The following is a 27,177-nucleotide window of genomic DNA, read 5'->3' as shown; positions in this document are numbered from 1 at the left end:
AGAATTTTAACATTAAATTGGGCTTAAAAAAATCACATGCTGCTGTTTTTCACTCTAAATTGGTTTTAGGTGACAAGGTTTAAGGGCGTTGATTCTCAGGAATGACTTTCTAATTTCTTAAACAAAGACAGTTTCTGTCTTGAGCCCCCCCCCCCCCAAATACTAAATAACCCTTTCTTCTGTGGATATCTAAACAATTTACAAACCAGTGGTAACGTTTATCTCCCAAACAGTAAAATAAAATCACAGAGGATCTGAGTAACCTTGAGTTGTCCTGCTTCGGCTACTTTATAGAGCCTAAACTTTCTAAGCCAGGGAACCAGAAAATCATAGGATTAAGATAGAAGCAAATAGTAGACGACCTTGTACCCATCTTCCAGGGGGTGGTATAGGACCATGATTTATCAGTTCTTCAGACGTAATCCTATCATCAACGCATTTGTTTTGTTTTCTGTTGTCCTTTAAAAAACATTCCAATGCTTCTTTTTGAAAAACAATCCCAGACATATAAGATGGGTGAATTTTACCCAATGCCACACTTTGAGGATTCTTTTCAGTACTAACAGTTGACAGAAAAGACAATCAACTGGGAACAATAAATGAAGCAACTATGTAGTGGAAAAAATGGAGTTCATTGTTTCACTGTGCACCGCCTGAAAAAAATTAGAAAACAGTGTGTGTGTGTGTGTGTGTGTGTGTGTGTGTGTGTGTGTGTATTAAACATGCCTTGAGGAGCACCTGGGTGTCTCAGCTGGTTGGTTAAGTGTTCAACCCTTGATTTCGGCTCGGGTCATGATCTCACTGTTCATGAGGTGGAACCCCACATTGGACTCTGTTCAAACAGTGCAGAGCCTGCTTGGGATTCTCTGTTTCCCTCTCTCTCTCTGCCCTTCCCCTGAGCACTTGCTCGTGCTCTCTCTCTCTCTCTCAAAATAAATAAATAAACATTTCAAAAGAAGAAAACATGCCTTGCTAATTTTCACACCATACTGTACAAAAAAAGGAGGGGGGGGGCTAAAATATTTGATACATCTTGTACCTTTGCTATGTGAATGTTTTTGACCAGAATTCTGTCAAAACAGATCTCAAAAGATTCTTCTGTTGCAGGGGAGGTTATCTACACACTCTAAATGTTCAGAACGTATCCTTTTCAAAAAGGAAAAATTACACACATTTCAAACTGAGGCAGGAAATAACAGTTTTGAATACTTCATGCATTTCAGCTTAGCAGCAGGGAGCTTGGGGGAGAGGATTCTAAGGAAGATTCAGAGCCCTCTGCTATTTCTATCAGCTAGAAGCCTGGATGGAGCCTGGGCACAGTAGCGAAACTTAGCTGACCGCAGTTTTGCCTACATTAGGGAAAACAGTGAACTTGGAATGAACTTGTCCCTAGCCATACACAACCAAGGGCATTAAAATTATAATTTAATCAGAGAGGCCATAACAGTTCATTCCATTGGAAGTCATACCATAAATACGATCTAACACTTTTTTAAATTAATGTACGTCTGAAATACTAAGTGCTGTTAGAGCAATAGTGAAAGGCTTCTTAATACGAGTAGAATTTTTTTAAAGTATGGCTTAAAAAAAAAATCTTTAACTGTAAAAACCAAAAGCAAAGTTAAAGCTAAAAGGAATAATAACAAAGCTTAGAAATTAACAAATGGAGTAAGTTTCTTAAATGTTTGCCACTTCACGAATTCTATAAATGTGACAATTGGATGTGCCTGCCTCCATGCAGCCTCCATGTAGCCTGCAGTCAAGTTGAGCCTGATCCCTAACATTCTCACGGCCAATACTCCAGTTTCATCTCTTTTCATCATTTACCCTGGCTATCGCCAAGAGCCTCCAAATGACTTCTTTGCTTTCACTGAGCTTCCAAAAAGAAACTCATTGAATCTCTACTGTGTATCAGACACCACATGAGTTTTAGTGGTGACCAGATGAACGTGGGGTCTACTGGCATGGGGTTTACTATGTTCTTTCAAATCACCACTTACACTTTGCCAGCAGGCTCTTTCTGAGACGCAGTTTTGCCCGTATCACATACTTGCTCAAAAATTTCCACTGATCCCCTTCCTCCAAAATCTTCTGCTTCCAGACCCCCAGGATTAGGACCTCATCTAGGCCACCTCTGAACACCTTCACACTGCCTCTACTCCAGTCAGACTTTCTATTCCCAGAAAACCTGACTTTTCCTATCCCCCTGTTCTCAATCTTACTGCTCTTTCCACATAACATTGAGCTTTAGAAGAACTGAGACTATATTCTAATTAAAGGGAAATGAATATGCTTGGCTCTATAGAAAAAGACTATTTATGTAGGCTACCTAGAAATGGGTTTAGTTTTTAGTGAAGTTTCAAAGAGAGAGAGAGAGAGAGAGAGAGAGAGAGAGAGAGAGAGAAAATAAATAAAAGTCATCCATAAGAATAAAATTATTTCTTTGCAAGAGACAAGGAGTAACTAAGAGCAAATATTAAGGGCACTCTTTTGGACACAGCACAATACGTTTATGCTTTTGCCTCTCCAAGGACACACAGAGGTAACAGGTTTCTGATGGTGCAAAGAAGAGGCATGCTGGAAGGAAGTCTGTGCGTCCTTGCACAGGACCAGATGGATCATGGGGGCAAGTGGAACCTTCGAGACTACGTATAGAAGGCTGAATCAGGAAGCATAAGGGAGGAGAGGCAAAAACTTAGGAAGCTAGATGGAAATTCTCTTTGCTAGATGGTCAGGCTTTTGAAGAAGTCAGGTTTAATAATGGTTTTTTCTAATGAAAAACCATAACATGAAAATTGAAGTCACCAAGGATAATGCAAAGAATAGAGTGAGATAAAGGCTATGAGCAAGGAACTCAGTTTAGAATGTTCTTCACATTCCAAAGGCCAGCAGGTGTTGCTGGTCGTGATGGGAGAACATAGCATAGGACATATGCCCCTTAAAAGAAGATGTCACAAAACAAGGAGTGTGAATTGTGCTCTGATTCCAGGAACAAAACCATTGGGAAGAAAGTATCCTTCATGGAAACAGACTTCAGCAGATGTTACATTACTGTGGCATATCCAGATTTTAGTTAAGGCATAGATGTTGAAGCAATAAGGGAGTTTGTTCTCATTAGGAAAATACACACCAAACAACAGTGTGCCCATATGATGGCAATTACTTAATCATTTGTGCTCTACTACTTACTTGGCATCAAATATTTGTCATCAAAAATAAACACAATTTGTATAAACACATTTCTACTATACAAAGGCTCAGAGGTAAATAAATCACACTTCCCTCTAATTAATAAACTGACTATAAAGAGAAAAAGCATTCCCATGTGAGAATACTTTAAAATGAATTTAAATTTCAATCATCTCCAATTCTTAAACCTTTGTTCTCAGGAACAGAGTATGGAAGTGCAAATTCCCTCCATAATTATTCTCAGAAGTGTCTGTTCTTAAGATGGCTGAAATTTCTCTTGTGGATTCCCTCTACACCAATCCCCCTTCCACAACTATGCTTTCTTCCCTCACCATATTTCCTTTCCTCAAATACTATTAGCTTCACAGGTTCCAAAAAGCTAACAGCATTCTGCTCATTGAAACTGATTATAAAAATCATTATGATTGAGATTTTGGTCTAACCCCCTACTGTTCAGCAGCTGAGCCCATTCTGGAGGACTCCTGGGTAACAGGTATGTGATGTTATTGAGGCATGGTGTCTTACTCAGCTAAACTCCACTGGAGATCAATAGGTAGCCATCTTCCCATGGCTGGAAATAATTACCACATTAAGCTGCTCAGACAATAAACAGGGATTCCATAGTTCCCTGGTTTTGTTTGCTTGGTTTTTGTTTTCTGTCAAGAGTGAAGGAGGAACTAAAAGCTGGCCATGGGTCTTCCACTATTTGACCTCATGTCCAAAGTTAAAGTTGTATCAAGTATCAAACTTGGCCTGGCCTATCCCTAGGGGCTTAAACACAAGGAGTTCTGAAACTTAACTGAGGAGAGGTGACTGAAATCATCTCTTGTAAACAGTCCATTAGGAAAGGTAAATTAGGTTATGTGTTACTGCTGTAAATGAGCTGATTTAAAAATGAGTTACTATCTACAAAGTTAAGATTATGTATTAAGGGGCACCTGGGTGGCTCAGTTGGTTAAACATCCAACTGTTGATTTGGGCTTAGGTCATGATCTCACGGTTCATGGGATTGAGCTCTTGCATTGGCCTCTGTGCTGGCAGCATGGAGCCTGCTTGGGATTCTCTCTGCCCCTCTCCTGAGTTTGCATGCTCACTCTCTATCGCAAAATAAATAAATATTTTTTAAAAAAGATTATGTATTAATATTTATGGTTATAATGGAGCCGACAGATTACAGTTTTGTTCCCCTGGTCTTTTTTTTTTTTAACGTTTATTTATTTTTGAGACAGGAAGAGACACAGCATGAACTGGGGAGTGTGAGAGAGAGGGAGACACAGAATCTGAAACAGGCTCCAGGCTCTGAGCTGTCGGCACAGAGCCCGACGCGGGGCTCGATCTCACGGACTGCGAGATCATGACCTGAGCTGAAGTCAGCCACTTAACCGACTGAGCCACCCAGGCGCCCCTGTTCCCCTGGTCTTATAAGTGACAAGAACCAAAGATTCCTGGACAGTGATTCTCTTCTACTCTGTGACAGAACCAAAAATAAGATAATAGATTATGGAAAGCACCAGAATCCCTTGGTACACTCTCGGGAGCCTGTGCAAGTACTACCTTAAAAAATCAAGGTATGTACAGGAAAGGTAGCAGAGTCCTCTGAAACTTACCTAGGTTTTAGTTGAATTATATAGACCCATAATCAGAAATACGTTTACATTTAAATTTAGAACATACAAAACATATGAGTGCCACTTGAAAACCAATTCCCAGAAACCATACCACTCACATCCACCCAACACAGCTCAAGCCTATAGTTTCTAGAGTAAAACAGCCACCACAATATATGCAAATTGGTTCTCAAGGAAATAGGGTAAATATACAACAAATGGGATCATTAATCTAGTCAAAAGTCTACTTATTTTATTTATGGGTGACATTTTTCTGTAATGGCAGGGTTACTTTAATTTTTTTTTTTTTTTTTTTTGAGAGCGAGACTGAGTGTGAGCAGGGGAGGGGCAAGAGAGAGGGAGACACAGAATCTGAAGCAGGTTCCAGGCTCTGAGCTGTCAGTACAGAGCCCATCACAGGGCTGGAACTCAAAAACCATGAGATAGTGACGTGAGCCGAAGTCAGCCCCTTAACGAACTGAGTCACCCAGGCGCTGGGAAGGTTACATTTTAAATTGAAGCTGCTACCTGGAACCTTACAAAAATGCTCTCCTGAGTCAATACTGCTTTACATCTATTACTTCTAATCCTGTTAACCAAACTGAGACTTTTTCAAGGTACACATTGTGAGGTTGTGCTGCATTACTTTCCAAGGGTCACCTAGTTAGAAGGATAGGAGCCAAGATTTGAAACCACCTTTTTCACTCTGAAGTCCACACTAATCCCCCTATAGAGGCTGAACCATGCTGTCTCTCAGTTCTAAATACAAATGCCATGGGATTTTAGCAAAGGGATCTGTATGGACTAAAGAGTTCAGAAAAAGGTCAGGGCAATAGGTGAGACTTGGGCTGCACCCTAAAGCCAGGTCAAGAAGAGGGAAACCTTTCAGGGGGAGGAACTGGATCAGTAAGGGCATGGGGGAATGATGATCACAGAATATGCTGAGACAGTGACATACGATGATGAGAACACTGGCCTTATTAGAGGGCACACAGTCATGAATATGAAAGGAAAGGTGGTCGAAAAGACAAATTGTAAGACACAGATTATTGAACACCTTGAAAGCCAAAAATAGGATTTAGGCTACAAGAGGGGCCACTGGAGGTTCGTGGGTGGAGGAGTGATAAGACAAAAAAAGTATTCTGGGAAAATCCATCTGCAACTGGCACACAGGATAGATTTCAGAAATAAAATCAAGGAGGCCAGCAACAGGGGGCTCAAAGACTGCCAAGGGAGGCAGCAGGTAGCAGCATTTATAACACACCCAATGTTGCCCAGTGCATTTTCATGTCCATGGCTTCAGCAGATTTGCACGTGAGGCTCCTTCCTGATTTGCTCTGTCTGAAGGATCTGCCACCAAAACATTCCATGTGACAAGAGATGCAGCTTTAGGAGATACAGCCACAGTCAAATATTTCCTAGGAAACCAAACATAACTGAATGCAAAATGCTACCCCACACTGGGAAATAGCTGTGAGATTTGGTTATAGCTGTGTTTATTGTTCATTAAACTTTATGTAATAGGAAAATATGCTAAATTAATCCAAATGCAAATTAAATAAGTTAGATGTTGGAAATCCATGCGGTGTGTTGTGGGGATTGGAATAAAGCCTCTACCAACAATGAGAGTTTGTTTGGCTAAACTCACTTGTTTTAATACATTCTTTTCCATTTTCCCTGTTCTCAGGATTTTTCACGAGTCAGAGACAACAGGCATGTGTAATGATATGTCTGCTGAGCTGCAGGCCCTTTTCCAAAGGCCCCCCAGTGCCAGGGCACTGATGTGAGTTTTAACTAGATGATACACTTGAGTGCAGGCATGAGGAAGCCATATGGGAATTTTAGGTAGCAAGAGGAGAAAGATTATTCTGAAGGATAAGTAAAACCCAGATCCCTGCCTAAATCCTTTTTCAGAGATAAAATTGTACCCCAAATATTGAGTATACACATGGGATAAAGGGGCTTTCGGCCAAATATCTTCAAAGGGACAGAGATACCTCACCTGTGGCCCAGGAAGACATATTACCTTTATAATTACAGATACACACAACTTGTCAGCTGATGAGATGTAACCAAAAGTTCACAAAAAACTGTAAGTCACAAAAACGAAGACATCTGGATAGAAAAATTCTTTAAGAACTGGGGAAAAAAACCTAAAGGAAATTTGTATTTATTTATAACATATATACATGCACATCTTCTTTTTATTTACACGAACATGTGTTTAGTTTTACTCATATATATGGGTAAACCTGCAATTTATATTTAGTTGGGGACCAAATTACAAAAGGTATCCAGTGAAATAATACCCAGAATCAGATGCTACCATTTCCTATCAATGTTCCTGAGTGTTCTTGCAAAGAGTTTACTAGGTTTGGCGGAATTATCATGAAAAGAGAGTTAAAATATTTTCAACCCACCGTGTACAAAAATCAAGAAATTTTTGTTTTATATTTCTCAGTATACAGTACATCTAAATGCTTCAGTCATATGTTACTATTTTGGGGCAACACGAAACTCAGCAGAAATTGACAGAGGATGTCCAAGTAGAAAAATTCTATTATTTCACACTAGCACTCTAGAGTACCCCATTATAAGAAATCTCATCATGTGAAATAAACTACAATGTCTCTTTGGAAGTAGATGCCACAGAAAGAAAAAAAAAACTGGGAAACCAAGAGGCTCCTTACCCATATACATTATAAGGGTCTTTGCTGTCCAACTAAAATCCACTACAAAGCCCATTTTACATATAGGTAGATACATCTATGTATAACTGCTCAGAACTGGCAAGGCTTTCTGCAGAAGGGACAAGGACAAGAGAGAAAAGAACTGAAAACATCTTGACAATTTCATTTTATATCTGAACAAGAAAACTGTATATTGGGATGCTCATTATAATCCCTGCATGCCTAAAAGCATCCCTTCTGGCAAGGAAACACCTAGTCCTGGTAGAAATGCTATTCATTTCATGAAAAGAACACTAGGACCATTGCACAACTCAGACTTTGCAAATATGCAAGGCTCAGTCATTCATCCAACAAATATATTTTGAACATCTATTCCGTACTTGACACCATGAATATTCTGAAACAAGGTCATATAAATAATTGGTAAAATTATGCAAGTTTTTCTGTTACCTTGCACTTTCATGCATTTTACAGATTTTCAACAGTGATATTGTGTAACCTTAATTGTCAAAAAAAACAGTTAAAACTAAAAAGCATCAGCAATGTAAAGCCCCCTCATTTTTTGTAGACATGCATCAAAATAATAAGTGCACACCAGCATCTAAAAATCAAAATAAGAACAGTCAATGGCCAGAGCACTCCCTGGCATAGAAGCCTCCCCTTTCCTGAAGTCTTCAATTGTTTTTTTGTTTGTTTGAAAACACCTCTTAATTTCATTTGGCAAAGAGACATGGATCAGGCTGCAAAGATCCACAGGATAAAGCTAGGTGAGAAAACAAACTATAATTCTAGGTAAAGAAAATAGGAACAACTAGCTCCAAGAGCCGAATCAATCCCTGCACCCACTGAGCTTAATCAAGTGTTATCAGAGGGACGGAGGGAAAAAGCAATGGGGACCTCATAAAAGAAACTCAGATGAGGAAGGGCTTGACGGAGACACATTAGCAGGTACGTAACTAGCTTTGTGCAGCTTCTATGGCTGCAGAAGGCTCTTTGACCGCAGAACATCTATAGCTAGAGTTGAAGGATCTTCTCTCTGCCCCCCACCAAAGAAAAACCCAGAAAACAAAAACATAGGTCCTGAAATATTCTACACTGCCAGGGCCGTTCTGGGACTCATGCAAAGCCTCAATTCATCCCTGGAGGTTGTAAGCTAAAGCATGGCACATGGTGTATTAAGAGATCACCCTTCCTCCTTCCCACCCCCAATCTCAAAGTGTAAAGGTGAAGACAGGTAAAAAGAAACAGGTGATATCCACTTAGAATAACTGAGATTGGATCTATAATCAGCTTGAAACAATGGAGAAAAAGACAATGGTTGTGAGATGATGGTTTGTAATACCTCACACAAAGGACAGGGATTCCTGACAGGAAGAAGACAAAGTGAGGGCTAAGACTGCCCCCAGCTTACCGCCTTGAGAGAACAGCAAGGGCATAGTAGGGAGGGGTCCCCAGGCAGAGACCTGCAGATTCCTTCAGATGAGAAGAGCTAAGGGTCAGGAGAGGGCAAGGCAGCTACAATGCACAGTGACATGGGTGAATCTTAAACAAGTTCTATAGAGGAAGGCACCTGGGTGGCTCAGTAGATTAAACGTCCTACTCTAGATTTCAGCTCAGGTCATGATCTCATGGTTCATGAGTTTGAGCCCTGCATTGGGCTCCACACTGGTAGTACTAAACCTGCTTGGGATTCTCTCTCTCTCTCTCTCTCTCTCTCTCTCTCTCTGCCCCTCCCAAGCTTGCCCCTCTCTCTCTTTCTCAAAGTAAATACATAGGAAGGAAGGAAGGAAGGAAGGAAGGAAGGAAGGAAGGAAGGAAGGAAGGAAGGAAGGAACATTCCATGTAGGTAGAGAAAACAAACAAAAGATCGCATCGTATATGAGTCTATTGATACACACTCAGGAAGAGACAAAGCTCATAGATGCTGACACAAATTAAAAGAGCAGTCCCTTTTGAGAACGGGAATGATAAGAGGGGCACAAGGGAACTCTGTAGGAAGATGGAACTGTCCTTTATCTCAACTAGGGCGCTAGTTACATGGTTGTAAATATTTGTCATCATGCACTTAAGATCCATGTGTTTTGCTGAATGCAAATTTTACGCTCAATCACAAAATGCACTCCACCCTGAAAAAAACAGGGAAGGAAACCAAATTATACTTATTACCTTTATTTTACAAGAGAAAATAGTTTACATATTTTTTGCCTTTGCATGTAAATAAAAATATATATCGAAATAAATGTAGGAAATTATAAGTCTATATTGAAAAATACATGAAAATTGTACCTGTATGTGACTAACAAGGTAATATAAAATTATCTTCTGTGAACCAAGAGACTCTCAGTGGATTATTGCCATCACCATCAATAAGTAACTAGCCAGGCACACCAGAAATAAATGGGCTGTAATTAAACATAAGTAATAAAATTGGCCTACGAATACAGCATCCTGAAGATGGCTGAAATGAAATTAGTGAGGTTACAGATTCCAACAACTCACAATAATGTTTGGTAACTGATAGGACCCTGAGTCGTGGACACTATTTCTCCTTGAACCATAGGTCCAAGTATCAGCTGAGATTTGCAGAAATTAATGTTTTACCTGTGAGTCTCAGCTCATTTTCATGGAGAGTTATACAACACAAAAGCTGCCATTAGTCCTGGCTCTCACTGAGTACTTTCTGTATTAAAATCAGCAATACAAGAGATTCTGTGTTACAAAATTGTCCCTTCCTGATATCAAGGGAAATCATAAATGAGTGATTCCCAAGGACAACAAGCTAAAACCCACATCTATCAAACTGCTTTCAAGAATACCAGCACCATGATCCTTTCTCTTAGAAGACCCTGGGAATAAATGCCATCTCCTGACATCCTTTTAGCTACATTAAATATCTGTGGGTCCAGGAATCAAAACCAGATGCAAAGAAGTAACTTAAAGGCATTACCTTAGGTCCTGCTGGCTCATGAATGCTTCTCTTTATCCTTCTTACCTTCTGGATCTTGCCTCCTATGGCACCAGGCTGCTCCTCCAGCCTTAGTGACTTCTCTGGACTCAGCCCCTGCCTGCCCAGACCTACCAAACTTGCAAAATGGCACTTTGATGGAACTTCTGATCTTATTACACCAGCAGATCAATCCTAATGAAGCCTTTATTTAAAATGAAGTAAAAAAGTTTTAAGACACGTCTCTCTTACCAAATAACAATGTAAATACTAAAAATTACAATGTAATGGATGCAACAGAAGTAGTCAAGCTCCATGGCTAAGGTAAATCTAAATCCCTATGGGTTCAGATGTATTCTCTTTAAGAAGCTTTCCTTGAGGAATTCAGAGATGTCAGCTGTCCAGAGCTCAGATTTCGCAGTCAGACAAATAAAACTGAGTCCTTGTCCCCCTACCTAATGGTTTTATGACCTTGAGCAGATCACTTGACTTCTTCATGTCTCAGCTCCTTCATCTGTAAAACCGGGATCATAATAGTATCTACTTTCTACGGTTGTTAAGATGACAAGATGACACAACAAATTCAGCACAGTGTTTGCTACCCAGTTAAATGGTTAAAAAATAAAAGGTAATTGTGTATGTGAGAGGTATTCAAGGTAAAGAAAAAGGATTTGAAATTGAATAGATCATACTACTGTTATTAAAAATCATCCAAAATTTAGAAAAAAAGCCGAGAGTTACACATCCCTTCAATGTTATAGAAGGACCTTGTTTAATAAGACCACCTATGAAATACATACTTCTATGGGAAAATGTATCTGTGTTTGACAGTGATATTTATGATTAATTGGGCCCCAAACTCTGTGAGATGATTAGGCTGTCAGTTTTTGTTCAATTAAGATATAATGGTAGGTAAAGAAGATAACACCAAAGGCTAAGGGTTTTTTCCCTGTGAGACATTCACCAGTTTTATACTTAATCTAAATATTTCATATTTTTTAATGCCTATCAATATCCTGTTCTTCAAATATTCTTTTGCCACAGTGTTTACATTTTTACCATCTTGTTGTTTTTCCCACAAAGGAGTTAAATAAATTTGGCACATATTCATTCTGTATTTTTAGGAGAGTTATGTTTTTAACTTCATGAAAATCATATTTGTATGAGTCAAGTTTTTAACTTTTGAAAATTATATCAAAGAATAGGCAAGAGTTCTAGATAGGCTATGACCTTCATAATTATAAATTCACTTCATCTTCACAACATTTCTGTGAGATAGGACCTATAAATATCCATACTGGGGGGATACAAAGGAATTAATTAATTCATTCCAAAGTAATAGAGCTATTAAGTGACAGGATCATGATTTTTTTTTTTTAAGTAGGCTCCATGCCCAGTGCAGACCCCAGGCCCAGTGCAGAATCCAACACAGAACTTGAACTAACAACCCTAAGTTCAAGACCTAACCTACAATCAAGAGCCGGATGCTTAACTGACTGAGCCACCCCAATGCCCCCGGAGTCATGATTTTAACACAGGCCATCCAATCCACATCAGACGTCTCATTCACTATGCCATATGACATATATGGAGATTGCAATAAAGTAAAACAATGGAAATAAGAAGATCTAGATCAACAGAGAACAAAAATATAAATATTTGGGGATATGGGGAGATATTCTAATTCTAATTCTGTAAGATCTAACAATATTATAACTAAAAAGCCTTATCTTAGTATTAACGCAGAATATCTAAAGTGTTCAAAATTCCATAATATAATCAAATTAACAACCAGGAACACAGAACTTCTCTTTTTCCCACCCTACATTCTTATTGGGGTGTCTGTAAAGACTTGACCACCTGGTATTTTAAGCATTCTAGTAATTAGTGATGTTAAGCCATTATTATTTCTAATAACGACAAGGTGGTAGCAAATCTAATAAGAATGTGAGCTTTAATGTCGTATAAACCTGGATTCAAGTCCTCACTCAGCTATTTCTTGTGTGACCTCAGTATTCCCATTGTTAAAATCAGGACAATAGCATTTCTTCGGGTCTTTGATGATTAAAGGGATGACATCTTTATAAAGGTCCTCGTAGAGTGTCAGGAACATATAAGGACTTGACAAATGTCAGATATTATTAGTTACAATAAAAACTATCACTACTTCTATTTATTAAGTGCTATCATACTCCCTGTGCTGTATCAAAGCTTCAAGAGGTTAAGTGACAAACTCAATGTCAGTGTTAAGAGTGAGCATTGGCATTTAAAGGACTTTGACTGTAAAGCTAATTAAGTTAATGGCTATTCTCCCTTTTATAATTTAACAAGTTATATACATTACAAGTCAACTTTTAATATTTTTAGTTCATTTTAATTACATTTCTAAGATAAATGTCCAACAATGGTTCCATGAAAAAAAGATTTGGCCCAATTAGTGAAAAAAAGATTTGGCCCCAACATGGAGAGTTCTGTCCCAAAGAAATGAGCACCATAATGTACTAAAGGAAATGAGAAAATCTAATAATTTTTATACTTTGAAAAATGTATATCATGCAATGTTAAACACAATAAGGCAGAGCACAAACTTTATATAGAATGTGATCTTAACCATCCAAATGCTTAGAAAAAAGAATGGAAGGAAACAGCCAGAATGTTAGCACTGGCTATAGCCTGCCCCTGCCCCTCCCTCCCACCCTCTCTCTCTCTTTCTCTCTCTATCTCTCTGTCTCTCTCTCTGTCTCTCTCTCTGCTTGCTGGAATGATGTTTTTCCTTTCTGACCTTCTTTCTTACCATATATGCTTACGAAGGACTTACGGATTTTTCAAAACTCATCTGTCGATTAAAAATTTCTTAATAACAGCAGCTCTTCTTGGAGTCTCAAACCCAGGGACAGTTGATGCCTCTCCACTTTATGAGCCCTCACTACATATGATTTATATTTCTACTGAAGCACCTCCATGTGCATCATCCCCCATTAGAATGTAATGTCTTTGAGAACAGGAATGTATCTTATTCATGATCATTATCTGCAAATAAGACATGTCTGGTGAGTGAACGAATGAATAAATGATAAAGTGTCCTAAGCATCAAATAACAATCTTAATAATGAACTTCTCAGACATGGCCTATTTACTGGACAGGCAGAGGCTGAAAACACAGGTAGGCATTAAACACATAACTGAAAACACAGACACACTGTAGTCTTTTACTTTGAGAATTATCACTGTACAAATAACAACCCAGACCCATAACTAAGGCCAGTGTATCTATATGGACCCAAGAGACAGAATTAACATACACATGTCTGTCATCTTGTTTGTACACTAAGTAATGCATATATTGCTCATTTTTTTTCTAAAGCCTGAAAGGGAAATGTGTTTTTAACAGATTTAATCAATACACCAACCTACATTAAAAAAAAAAATAAACCCACACAATAAATAAAAAGCAAAAGGCCAATCAATAGCCAACAGTGCAGCTTAACAGCCACTCCAGCAGAAAACTATCTGAAAAGGCGCTTCACACTCCACTGTCTGCACGATCCACAGCAGCTTGCTATTGATTTGTTGCAAGCAAAGAACATCTATTATAACATGCCAGTGTGAACCTAGCAATTTCTCCAACAAGTAGCCCACAATGTAAGACTAGCAATGTAGCACAGGTAGCTGGCTGCTGGGGGTAGGCTGAGGACCCACATTTCTTTATCCCCCAAAGCCATTATAAACATCTGATTTCTAAATCCAGTACCTCGCTGTGTTTTAAGCACTCACATGCCACAGACTGTTCCACATTCACTTTTCCAGGGCACTGAAGCAATAATGAGACCCCAGAATTTTATACAACTGAAACTAGTTAGCATAAACATGCCTCAAGGTAACTTTGGTGGTAAGGACTGATGTGAAGTATTTAAAACCGCTGTTTTCATAAGGTCCCCAGAATGCCAATGCTTTTGTATATGTGTGGGTACATGCCAGTGAGCTGGATTTTGTGCAACATTTTGTGGTGTTGTGTAGAGAGGAACTCAACAATAGGTTGCACTGCCCACATTACAGGAGAGGGATTCTGGATTTGTCCAATGGGGTGATGGCTACAACATACTGAAACCTCCCAGGCTCTTAGTCCCGATTTTAAATACCAGTAAGAACCCAATATCCAAAATGAATATCCCTATAAGAACCTTTGTAAGGCTCCATTTCTTTTGTTTTTCTTAAAATGTAGCCCCAACATTGTGTCATTAAGTGGGCATTCAGGTGGTATGCACCCTGTGAGAAGTCAGCCCTCTCTGTTTTTAATTTTTTAGAATGAAGATTATCTTTGGATAATGCCATTTCTTGTCCTTCCGTAGATCTTAGTGGATCCTACAAGAACTCAAAATTACTTTTGGGATGATTTTGCCCATTATAGTTTTAAATCAGCCCTAAAAGTCACCTAAAGGAAACTCCCTGTGATTTTGCTATTACATAAAATGGTAGAAGATCCTATCTTAAAACTATATAAGACAATTAGTAAATCAATTATGCCTGGGTTTCCAATCATATGATTTTTATTTTCTATCCAATACAACAATGTCACTCTTCCACAAGGTAATCAGCCATGGAGAATACACACCACACCTCCAGAATCACTGTATCAGCTTTGAACACTGTAAGACTAAACCTGAAATTCACCCCACTGCCTCCATCAACCCACCATTCTCTCATAGAACATGATGGAATAAAGTCAAACCCATCCATGCTAGGTCTACTCATACTAAATGAGATACAGTTTCTAAATGTAAACTCTACTCATGGGGGTGATACCTATGTGATAGCACCTCAAAGTTGTCAAGCAAACACTCAATTTGGCAAACAGGCAAGAAAAACCAAAGGTTATAAATGAAGGAATCAATGCTAGAAAAAATGTGGAAAACCCTAAAACGCAAACATTTCTTTAGGAACTCACAAATCATGCTCAGATATAAGTAATTTTTTCTATCCATGATGAGTTGAACTGAACCCTTTATTTTGAAAAAATATCAAAACCTAGCATTTTCCTATTAAACAAGCTTCTATTCTTGGATGTGCAATAAGAAATTGAGATGTTTTCATTTCCATTAACTGATATCAATCTGCTATCCTGAAAAATATCTCATGGAAAATGAGAGATCCAAACCTTCTCCCCATCCCCCCAAATTATCTTTTGCCATTAGACAGAATCCTTAACCAACCACAGGGGCCTATGACAGCATTGTAGGAAATTCAAGGTATTTTAGATATATGCAACATTCTATAGAATACACTACTCCTAAAAACTGGGTAAAGGTCAGATTTCCTTCATGGCATTCCAACTGTAATATGATGCTCTATTTCTGTTTGTGAGGTCAAATGCAGGCCACCTTGAAATACATGTTACCAAAGCAATCACTGATGGCCTCTGTGTTCTTCCACACCAGACTCAATCCTGCTTTTCTCTACATTCCTTCTTCATCATCCCTCTTCTTCCATTCACTTATTTTATCTTTTCCCCTTTCTTTTCAATTTTCCCCATGGCCTTCACCAATGATAAGCATGAGTTCTGTTCAAATCTGCTTATGTCCTGAATGAAGGCTTATGTCCTGATACAAGCTAAGCTACCAAGAATTTGCTAACACAAGCCCAGAGAATATCAAACAGGTAACTTAATTTTGAAGATGTTTGTGAGATAAAGCAGCATAGCATAACTCTAAAGGTCAAGGTTGATATAGAAAGTAAGGATCTATGATGTAAAGAGGTAAGGTTGACTTTTTAGGTGAAACAAATTGGCTCTGATGCTAGTTCCAAAGAAAGAAATTCCCCCCAATACTTTAAATGTCGATCACTGGATATAGAGACACCCAATGTACAATTTTAAGCAACCTTAAATGTCAATCATTGGATACGGAGACATCCATTGTACAACCCAACACTATGATGCATGTGGTTGGTTTTATTAAAAATTTATTTCTGCGCTTTATAGTAATATCCAGTATATCTAAATTCTGTATATCCCTTACATTCTGCCATCAAAATGTACTTGTTCACATTTCTATATAGTCATCTAATCACAGAAGCCCTGGTCTGCTCTCAAGAGCAGACCAGGTGAGCAGTTTCTTTTAATGACTTGGGCTCAAAGGTCTTCTACAATAAAAAAATTCAACTCACTTGTTTGCAGAATACAATCCAGAATACATTACCCTAGGCCTGGGTATCTCACATACAGTTTTGAAGGATAAGGTGCTGCTGCCACAAAAAAAAAAAAAAGCTGACCATTTCCCCCGTTCTAGTACTTCATTATACACTGACAAACTGAGTCAGATAGTGCAACCAGTCTTCATTCTGGACTGAGACACAATGGGCTCTTTATAAAGTCAGAAAAAACATCACAGAAAGCTAGAAAGAATCCTAGTTGATTTTTAGCAGAAAACCATGCCTGGGACTGGGTGGCAGAAAGAAGTTTGTCAATGAGAAAAACATGTATACATACCTTCTGAAGAGTGTGCGTTTTCATTGCAGTTAGAGTAACTTACCTTTCTGTCTTTTCTATTTGTAGTCTCGTCCTGACTTTTTTCTACCAGGAGTGCTTTGTATTTATGATATGGAATAAACTTGGGAGGATAAAAAAGCATTATACCACCATTTAGGATAAAGAGCTCTCCTAATGAGTCCTATGCAGGCAAATTGGAGGAAAAATAAAAAGCATACAGCACCATTCCCCAGATATTCTGGATGGGTCCATAACTGCCTATTTCTGAGTTAAACAGTATTTCCAAATTATCAATGTGGACACAGGACTTTCAATAATACCAAGTACTTGGAAAAGAACAATCTGATGTCAAACTTTCTGTAAATACTGTGCCTTTTGCTTTACAGATAGAGAGCCATATGCTTACAGTTAGAGGAATGAGAATCAAATATTTTTCTCTCTACATCGATAGAGTCCCCACTTGTTTCTCCAGGTATATCTTAAGAGACTGATGAAGCATATGAAGATAAAAAGCTATGAGAAATATGGGAAACAGAACAAGAGGCAACCACACACGTGAAAAAATAAAAGTTGAGAAATAAGTATTCAAGGAAAACCAAATAAATATGTAATCAGTATAATCAGTGCCTGCTCCCACTTAGGCAACCATAATATGACTTTAGTATTTGCTCAGATAACACCATGCGTCTTTTTTTTTTTTTAAATAAAACCAAGAGGCCACTGACTACAAGTTCAGATTGTAAAATAAACTCCTACCCTGAAGGCTACGTTTAGAAAATCTGAAGATTAGCAGGACCCACTAGGTCAGGGCTTTCAACACATCTCTTTGCAATAGGTATTCAGAAAATTCAGCTGTTTGCTCATCTTTAAAAATAGCCATGTCAGGAAAATAACACAAAAAGGAAGTGAAAACACAGACTATAGATTCCCACAGTATTGAAGTATCTCCACCATCAATTCTAGAATCAACTTCATGAAATCAGTCTTCTAGAATTAAATCAGCTCATGCGCCTGAGGCATTGCTAGTGCTCAAGATAACAACTAGCCCTCCTCCAATATGAACCACATTCACAGATACATACATATAAGTATACTCACAAAATAGAAATCATACATAAACAGAATTACTACGTATATATAAACCAAATAGATATTAATAAACTTAGCCAGAGGAAATTTCTGACATTTGCAAAACCCCTGAGAATGCTTTAAACATCTCTAGTTAGAAAAAAATAATAAACTCTGAACATTTTCATCATTTGGAAAATCTAAGAAATTCTCTAAACTCAGAATTTTGAAGAAAATAGCTACATTCCTTAAACATCCTCTGAATTCTAGACAATGCAAATGGGAAAGTCTCAAAATTGTTATCCAGATGACTTAATTAATGGAAATTAAACTGCTTAGAGCAAAAATATTGGCTGAATTGTTTTTTGCTGCTCAGCCACACACAATCTAATCTAAAGAAGAAACATAGGGAGTAGGCAAATGGGAAAACATCCAGTAATGTTGAGCAAGAAATGTCTCTTTGCTCTTCCATTAAGAGCACCAGTCCTTTCTTTTCCAAATTTCTGGAGGAGGAAGTTGCTTACAAATATTTCAGAAGAGCCATCCTTTTACATATTGCCCCTTAAGGTATCTCCAAACCTCTAAATTCTGCAAAAAAAAATCACAAGTATAAAAAGGTTGGACTCACGATCATTGCACTGGTTTCCAGAATATGATGTCATGGAACAGTCGCAGGTGAAGCCTTCCCACTGCTGCATGCAGACCCCCTGGTTGGCACATGAATCTTCCTGGCAAGTGGTACTTGGTCCTAGTAATTCATAAGAAGAGGGGAAGAGAATAAAAAAGGAGATAGAATTGTTAATAATAAGCCAAATTCAAAGGAATCACTTGAATTTGCTACTCTCATGCCCCCAAACACTCAAAACCACAACCGCCAAAAATTTCAACTCTATATCATGCAACAAGAGTCAGTATGTACAAAAGACTACAGAAATACACACTTAGCCACAAACTATCAACAGTTACACACATAAGGGAGAGGGCTGAACACACTGTTCTCTCTTAGGCAGACTTTGCAAAAGAGCTTCATCTCTACCATCCAACTAGAAAGATACTTCATTTGGAGCATGGTCTAACTGTATCATGATAAAGCAGAAACATTTATTCCCATCACTCTTATGAATTAAGGAATAAGAGTCCCTAAAGTTTACTCTATGACATTAAAAAATGTTTGATGATATGAAGAGGAGGAGAAAAGTGCAGCCAACATGTATTGGTGCTTTGTAGGTGGTAAGTACTGGGTACTAAGCACTTTGTCTACAGTATCTTATTACGCTCTCCAGTGACACGAAGAGGTAAGTAATTATGACCATCCATTTCACAGATTAAAAGAAAAAAAAAAACTAAGCTCATACAAGTGATATAATTTACCCAAGGTCACATATTAGGTAATGAAAAGACCCTGATGTCCAACTTAGGTTAACTATCTCTGAGACCCAAGCTCTTAACTACATTAATTGTTTTTAAAGGGTTACTTCTCAGACCATCACTTGGGAAGTTGTTAGAAATACATATTATTGGGCCCCAGACCTACTGAATTAGAAACCTAGGAAACAGGTATAAATTTGTGTTTGCACAAGCTTTCAGGAAATTGTGAAACAGCCTAAAATTTGAAAACCAGTATACTGCATCATGCCGCTGCTACAGGTTTATAAGAAAGTGTATTCAAAAGCAGCGTTCATATGCCAAATGATGCAAAAGAAAATTATTTGAAGGACAGGAAGAGAATATTAGAAATTAACTTTATTTAAAATTTCTTACTATTTCTATTTTTGTGTATCTTCCATAAGCAAGCAATATATAAGTACTCCATTCTCAAAAATATTTTCTGGATATGAGTGAGCAATTGAAAAAGTTTGGTGATCTTTATCATACAAATTACCATTACAATTTCTCTTTAGGTGAGCCTGGGGCCTCTCTTTAACCATCCTCTCTTTTTCATTTCTATCTTCTGCCTAACCTTGGGATTATATATATAAACCTGCCCCTTTGGAATTATCTGAGCTAACAGGAAAAACTCCTAGAGAGCCTCAGCAAAGGAGGTGAGCCCTTTGACTCATCTAATGTATTACTCAGGATCTGATGCAAAAAAAAAACAGTTGCCAGAGTAAAAATATATCCACTGCAATAAGTGCACATTTCACAATTTCCAAGAAAAGCCTCACACAGGCAGAGAATGTTGAAATGTATGCATGCAGAGTCCTAAGGATGCATGTTCAAAAGAGACTCGTGACTACAAAGGGTTTGTCTTCTGGGTGGCAAGACATTTTGTATTTATTCATGAGGGGTGGAAGCGGTACAAACCGTCACTCCTAATACAAAGCTATTAGGATATGACATGAGAAAGTTCAAGACAATTACTAACACTAGGGGAGCAGCACTGCTGCTGGGTCTCTGCAGCTCCTATATGCCATGTGGTTCCCCCATGTGGAGATGAAAGGAGGTTCATGGTCATGTTCTCAGTGGGTCTTAAACTTGAGCATTGTGTAGTACAAGTTTCATTAACAATGGCAAATCAGGACAGCTTCTTTCAAAGGATAAAAGTTTCTGAGAAGTCCACGGGGCTCCCTGACCAAACAGCTCTTAGCAGACAATGGATTAGTAATTCAATTGTACTCAAGAATCAGAAACACATGGCAGGCTTTCCCTTGAAAGGCAGAACAGCAAAAACTTTGGGAAAACACAATAATTCCTTGCATGTTGACTGAATCTGAAGACAAAGGCTCTTCCATGCTTTTGCCTTTCCCTCTAACTAGATAAATTTTCACCATTTTCCAAGGACCAGCTCGAATGCCTCCCCCGTATAAAATATCCCCTACTAATTTCAAACAATTCTCCTGCTTCTTAGGGCCACAGCACTTACTATCTGCATCATTAACATTTACATCTGATAATACTCAATTTAACACTTTATCACACATTGTGCTGTCCTCTGCCTATATAATCCTCTAATTGTTTCTTTCTTTTTTTTTTTTTTTTTAGTATTTGTCCCCAAAAGATTGAACGCTGCCTGCTGTTAGAAATCATACTGTGCTTTGATTATATCCTTGCTGCATTAGTTTACTGTGCCAGATACAGAGAAAGCATTTTCAGTAAATGTGGGGCTGGTCTGAATTACAGCACTCCGATTTGCCTATGTCTCATACAGTCAAAACCTGAGCATGGGTGAATGTCTGTGCTCCACAAAGTGAGCAACCTGTCCTATTTGTTGAAGGTTGGTCAGAAACCCAAAACAGAGGGAATTACAGGTTATTTTCAAATACCAAAGGATTTGTTTCACATGCACGAAGGGGTGAATGCCATGTAGAATCAGATAACCCTCGAAGACTGACTCCACTGTAATCACCTCAGAAGCAAGAGCCACTTCAGTGAGGGAGGACCAGAAGAATCTTCAATGACTTTTCATTCATCTGAGAGACTAAACTTGAACTTCCTATCAAGGCTGAGACCCTAGGGCCCCTGCCCCGTTCTCCAGCCTCATTTCCTACTATTGGCCCCCAGCTCTTAGTGCTCCCACCATCCCTTTCTCCTTCCAGTTCCTCTCTACCACAGAGGTGCTCACAGTGTAGGCCCCAAGTCAGCAGCACCTGTATCACCTAGGAGCTTGTGAGACTTGTACCTTTTCAGGCTCCACCCAGATTTACTGGCTAGGGGCAGGGCTCAGGAATCTGAGCTGTAACAAGCCCTCTGGGTGTTTCTGAGACCTGCTTATATCCTAGGACCTCTGCTGTAACACTTCAAGACCATCCCTACCTTCAAGGTCTACCTACAGACCTTCAAGGTCTGCTCTATCTACAGCCTGAAATGTCCTTCCTGCAGATTTTTGGTATAAAGCAACAGCTCAGAAAATAATGTTAACTAAAAAAAGAACAAAAGAACCAAGAAAAAAAGTCATTCTTTTATGACTCCAAGCCAAGAGGTTTTCCTAACTAACAATTTATCCGTAAAATTTACCAATATCATCTCATACAAGCAATTTTCTACTTGGAACCACTTTGGGGGGGAGGTAGTGGTGGTGATGGTGGTATTTAATTGACCACATTTCCTCCCTTGATTTAACTACTAAACTCATTCGATCTCACCAGATATTGAGACAAGAACTCTTATGTCCCCAGTGTCCAAGGACAGTACGAACTGCTGAATGAGTAAGAGTTTGGACTAGACTCTTAAAACACTTCCTAGATGAAAATATAAGCTCCTATTCTTATTTCAAACTCCTTAAGGTACATCCTTCCCTGAACAGATTATATTTTATATCTTTATCTATTTTCATAGATAGCAGGGTCTCCAAAATTAGAGAGAGAGAGAGAGAGAGAGAGAGAGAGAGAGAGATTAAACATACCAAAATGCTCTGAAAAAAACAAGAAAATCTTCAACGATGCTTTTAAATGCACACCACTGATATAAAATGATCTTATACAAATCAGAGAGAGGATATAACAATAACAAGAGATTTACATAGCACTTCTTATGTGCCAGACATTGTACTAAGTGCTTTTCAGATATTAATTCAATTAATCTTCATAAACACATGATGAAGCAATTACAATTAAAAGTATTAAAGAATTAGAACAGAGGAATGCTTTTCTCATGGAAGATATCCAGAACTTCAAAAATAAAGGAAGTTTTGGAGGCACCTGGGTGGCTCAGTTGGTTTTGGCTCAGGTCATGATTGCATGGTTTGTGAGTCTGAGCCCCACATGGAGCTCTGTGCTAATGGTACAGAGCCTGGTTGGGATTCTCTCTCTCCTCCTACTCCCTCTGCTACTCCCCTGCTTGCTCTCTCTCTTTCAAAATAAGTAAATAAACTCAAAAAATTACAAAAATAAAAGAATTTTTTCACTGATGATCAAGTTGAAAGGAAAGGATTTTAGAAAAGTAAATTAAGACATAGAATAGGAGCTTAGGTGTCTTTTTTTGTTTGTTTGTTTTTTTGTTTTTTTGTTTTTGGCAAGGCCCCACACCTAACAAGTAGCAGGGTAAGGTCTCAAACCCAAGTTTTCCAACTCCATAGTTGAGCCACCTACCCTCTATGGATATGTGTAAGCCAGAGGGTGTGTCTGTTTGTGCGTGTGTGTGTGCATGCATGCGTGTGCATATTCCCATTGGGTTAACAAGAGAAACTTAAATAAGGTATCTCTAATCTACAACCAAAGATGACATTTTAATGTGAAAATGTATGTTTTTTTGAAAAAAATTCCCAAAGGCCATTTCAATTCAAAATTCAATTAAAATTAACAGGAAGATCTAGTTTGTCCGAATATATATAATACCAGAACAAAAAACTGTATCAAATGCATACTTATAAATAAAACATATTCCTAAGAACTCAATAATAATTTTGTCCAAAGCATTTTTCTAAATCAGCCTAAAATTTCAAATATTCTAAGGTAACATAAACTTTCAGAATTATATATTTAGAAGTTCTCAAAGTTATTATTAATAGTTTAAAACTGTACTAAACCTTTAGGAAACCCTTGTATAGAGATGATGAATACTACTTTTGCATTTGATATGTAACCAATTCTCACTAAAATTGCCACATATTCTTTGGAGAAAAGGCAGCAACATCTTTATAGTAGGAAGGGACAAGGCAACAGAAGCAACCATGAAAAAACTAAGCAAGCCCTCAATGATGCTAGTACTTCGGTTTCTAACTCCCAGTTCTGTTTTTAGTTCACAGAAAAAGCATCACATTGAGTGTTTTTTTTTTCCATATGATACCTCTGGCTGCCACAAATTTCCCATCACTCTGCTTGAACTTGGGATTGGTTTTTTCTCTTTAAGAACTGTCTCAGACAGTCATTTCATGCCTGTTACTGCTAAAATCAGTACATGCAAACTGATTCAGTCAACTCCTCTTCATGGTCTAGAAAACCAAAAGTTGACAGACTTGTCTTTTATGACTTGCAAGTCCTTGAGATAAAGTGCTGCCTGAAGCAAAGGACACTTATACTAGAGTGTATTTTCCCTCTATTATTGCCCAAGTAGCACTTAACCAAACCTATGACTCAAACATTCCAATTTAACATAGATATTGCTAAACTAGCACCAGCTGTCTTGGCCATATGGGGGTGGTAAGATTGGTGATGAGGGGAGTCCGGGAATGATACATCTGTTCTGATTCCCTACATCCATTTATGCTAAAGGGCCAAGAGTGGTGGCCCAGTGGTAGGCATGAGGCAAGGCTGGTTTAATAATATCCATTGTCTTTAATCACAAAACATGAGGTGTTTGTCAAAGGATTCAGAATCTATGAGTGAAATCTGAATGTGGAAGCATCATCACAGTAGACCTCTGTGCCAGCCAAAGGGTTTGTCTGTCCCTTACCCAGTAGAGCTACTGTGGGAGGAGACTTATGAGAGTTGCCATGACTGTCCAGAGAGATCCCATCTGTCACCTGCAACTTTATTTTCTACTCTTGATAACTTTTGTACTTTTACATTTTCACATTTACATTGTTTCACAGAGGAAGAAGGAGTGAGCAGTAATCAAGTGGGAAAGAAGAAGAAGAAAGAATGGAAAAAGCAAGATGAATACACATAGATATATGTATTTGTGCATGTGTATGTGCATATATGCACAAGACCCTTACCAGTTTTCTGAGCAATCTATAGTCTCAACTGCTAAAATATAAGGATTTAAATGCTGAAGCTTCAGGGACGGTGTTTGTGACATTAGGGATAGTCTACTTAGTTAGCTGCACATAAATCTTGGTCCTTGAAGCAAAGATCCCTCTGTGCTCCCAGAGTGATTCTATATTTATAGTGTTGGGTTCTCTTGGCTTTTCTGAAGATAGTCATTTACAGACAACATAAGATTCATCCCCTTTAATGGGCAGAAACCCAATTCACTTCTATTTAATTTCAAAATAAGAAAGCAATGATCCTTAAATGTGTCAAGTGTCCTTCATAGAGAGCCACCTGAGAAGTGAACGCTCTAGTTCCCATTTTACAGAAGATTAAGCAAAGTCAGAGAATAGGGTCCTAAATATTATTATAAAATTTCATTGGCAGAAAGACCCAAGAGCAGCCATGTTTCCAAGATGTTACTTTTTTGTCTTGAAGGCAATTCCCGTGCTCAGAAAGGCATCACAACTGCACCTAGCAAGCATGCTCAGGTGTTTATGGTTTCCTCTTCTCAAATGAGGGTTCAAAAATGTCACTTGGTTAGGATGAGGAGTGAAAAAAACTAATAATAAAATCTAACATTTTGGGGACACTGAGGAGAACAGAGGTATTACTAAAACTGCTCCAATCACTCCAGCCCTCTCATCGTATACTGAGTATAAAACAAGTCAAGATGGGCATGGACATTGGTTGAAACCAAGATGCCCTCATGAGATCTTTACCTCCAATGGCCTTTGATCAGTTCTGTGTAGGTAAATACTTAACAACCACAACCACCACCACAACAAAACCCTGATCCATAACATTTCTATAACCTGATTTCCATAATGTAAAATTCTCCCACCACGGCCAATTTCAAGCTAATACATGTTACATGATGTCAACCAGTGTGCAAAATTCCTGAAAATTCCTACACTGGTACCAGCTCTAGTACAGCACTTCCCTTGGTGGTCACTGAACTGCAAAGTATGTATACTTTCTGAGTAAAGCAATTTATTCATGTGACACTTCCATGACAATGGAGGGGTAGCAGTGGATGACTGCTTCTGATGGAGTATTTGTCAAGGTCTACAATCATAAAATATTCTTGCTCAATCCACCCTATTTTCAGAGGGTGCCTGGGCCATAAAGGTCAAATGATTAGATCATTTTTTCTTTTTAAAATAATGAAAAGCTTGTCAAAAAGTCAATGTTGCCCCGAAAAACGTAAATTGAGGCCTCATTTTCTGATTTCCCTTCTTTTCTCAGCACTGGTGTAGTGATGTGTTGGGGTAGTAGAGGGCATTTCTAAAAAGAGAGAAAAGAGGTTTCAAAGGGCAAGCTCAATGAAAAGATAGCTGATTTTAAAATACTTTGTTTTAAATAACATTGTGCAAATATCATCTATAACTTAGTGAAATAGTATTGACATAGACACCATCTAACATAAAATCAGCTAGAGTACATTCTCAGGCACCATGGCACCATTTGGTCACCTATGTGGTGCCTCTGCTACAGAAATAGGAAATCTGGACTCACACCCTTTGGCACAGTAGGAAAGAGGTCATAGGCTTTAAAACTTAGCTTTGTCACTTACTAGCAATGTGACCCTGGGCTAGCCACTTAAATTCTCTGAACCCATCTGTAGAATAGAGATAGAAATCATCACTACCTCATATGATGTGAGGATTAAATGAGATAACATATGCAAACCCTATAAAGTCATCTTTAGGTCACTATGTGTCACACTATGTGTCCATGTGTCACAATGGAGACACAAAACCAAGTCTTTAGCATATGTATACACTAGGTAAACTTTCAATGAAGGGTATTATCAACACTGTTGGAAAGGAAAATCAAGTTCTATCCATTTTAGTTGGGTGTATAGTTGGTCAGGAGTCCAGAATCAAGACACATTAAGGTAGTAAGTCCTAACTGCCCAGCTCTCTTTTGAGAAGCCTCTGTCATGCAGTGCTGAGAGACAAAAGGCAAATTTAATTCCTGTGTTTCATTATTTCCTATAATTCAAATCACTTCCTTTAATATTTTTTAATGTTTATTTATTTCTGAGACAGAGATGGAGCACAAGTGGGGGAGGGGCAGAAAGAGAGGGAGACCTAGAATCCAAAGCAGGCTCCTGTCAGCACAGAGCTCGACGCAGGACTCAAACTCACACACAGTGAGATGATGCCCCGAGCCAAAGTCGGTCGCTCAACCAACTGAGCCACCCAGGTGCCCGGCAATTCACTTCTAAGAGACTGATTTCTATTAGGTCCAATGCTACATTTTATTATGTAAAATATGATGGAGAATATGAGAAAGCCCTTAGCTTTGGGGAAAATTAAGTGGGGAACTATACTTCTCACATTAAAAAAAAAAAGTTGGAGAATTTAAATTCCCTTTACCTGTTGAAGCGTTTGATGCCAACTCTTATCTAAAATTACTTAAAACAATCCTCACATCTTTAAGGCATCAAAGCCCCATACATTCCTTGACTTATGCAAGATACAAAACATTCAAAACAACATCTAATCAATTCTTGGTACCCCCAATCCACCTGCCCACCATTTGGGCAGAAGAACAAATC

The 27,177-nt window shown here is 38.4% G+C and overlaps 1 protein-coding gene across 27 annotated transcripts in view; it reads right to left on the bottom strand.

Moving 5' to 3' along the window:
• Window positions 1–27,177, bottom strand: part of NRXN3 (neurexin 3) — a 1,553,894-nt gene that overhangs the window by 764,085 nt on the left and 762,632 nt on the right. For all 27 annotated transcript variants that reach the window (XR_008299766.1, XR_008299767.1, XM_027066299.2 and 24 more), the window contains one exon: window positions 18,611–18,730. Coding sequence is in view for 25 of the 27 variants with exons in the window: in XM_027066299.2 (XP_026922100.1) it covers window positions 18,611–18,730 (120 nt within the window). In the remaining 2 variants the exon portion in view is untranslated. The remainder of the gene's footprint in view (window positions 1–18,610; window positions 18,731–27,177) is intronic.

Source organism: Acinonyx jubatus, chromosome B3 (assembly GCF_027475565.1).
Source record: "Acinonyx jubatus isolate Ajub_Pintada_27869175 chromosome B3, VMU_Ajub_asm_v1.0, whole genome shotgun sequence".
NCBI lineage: Eukaryota > Metazoa > Chordata > Mammalia > Carnivora > Felidae > Acinonyx > Acinonyx jubatus.
The sequence above is the reverse complement of the archived record's forward strand: the minus strand, read 5'-3'. Positions and strand labels throughout refer to the sequence as shown.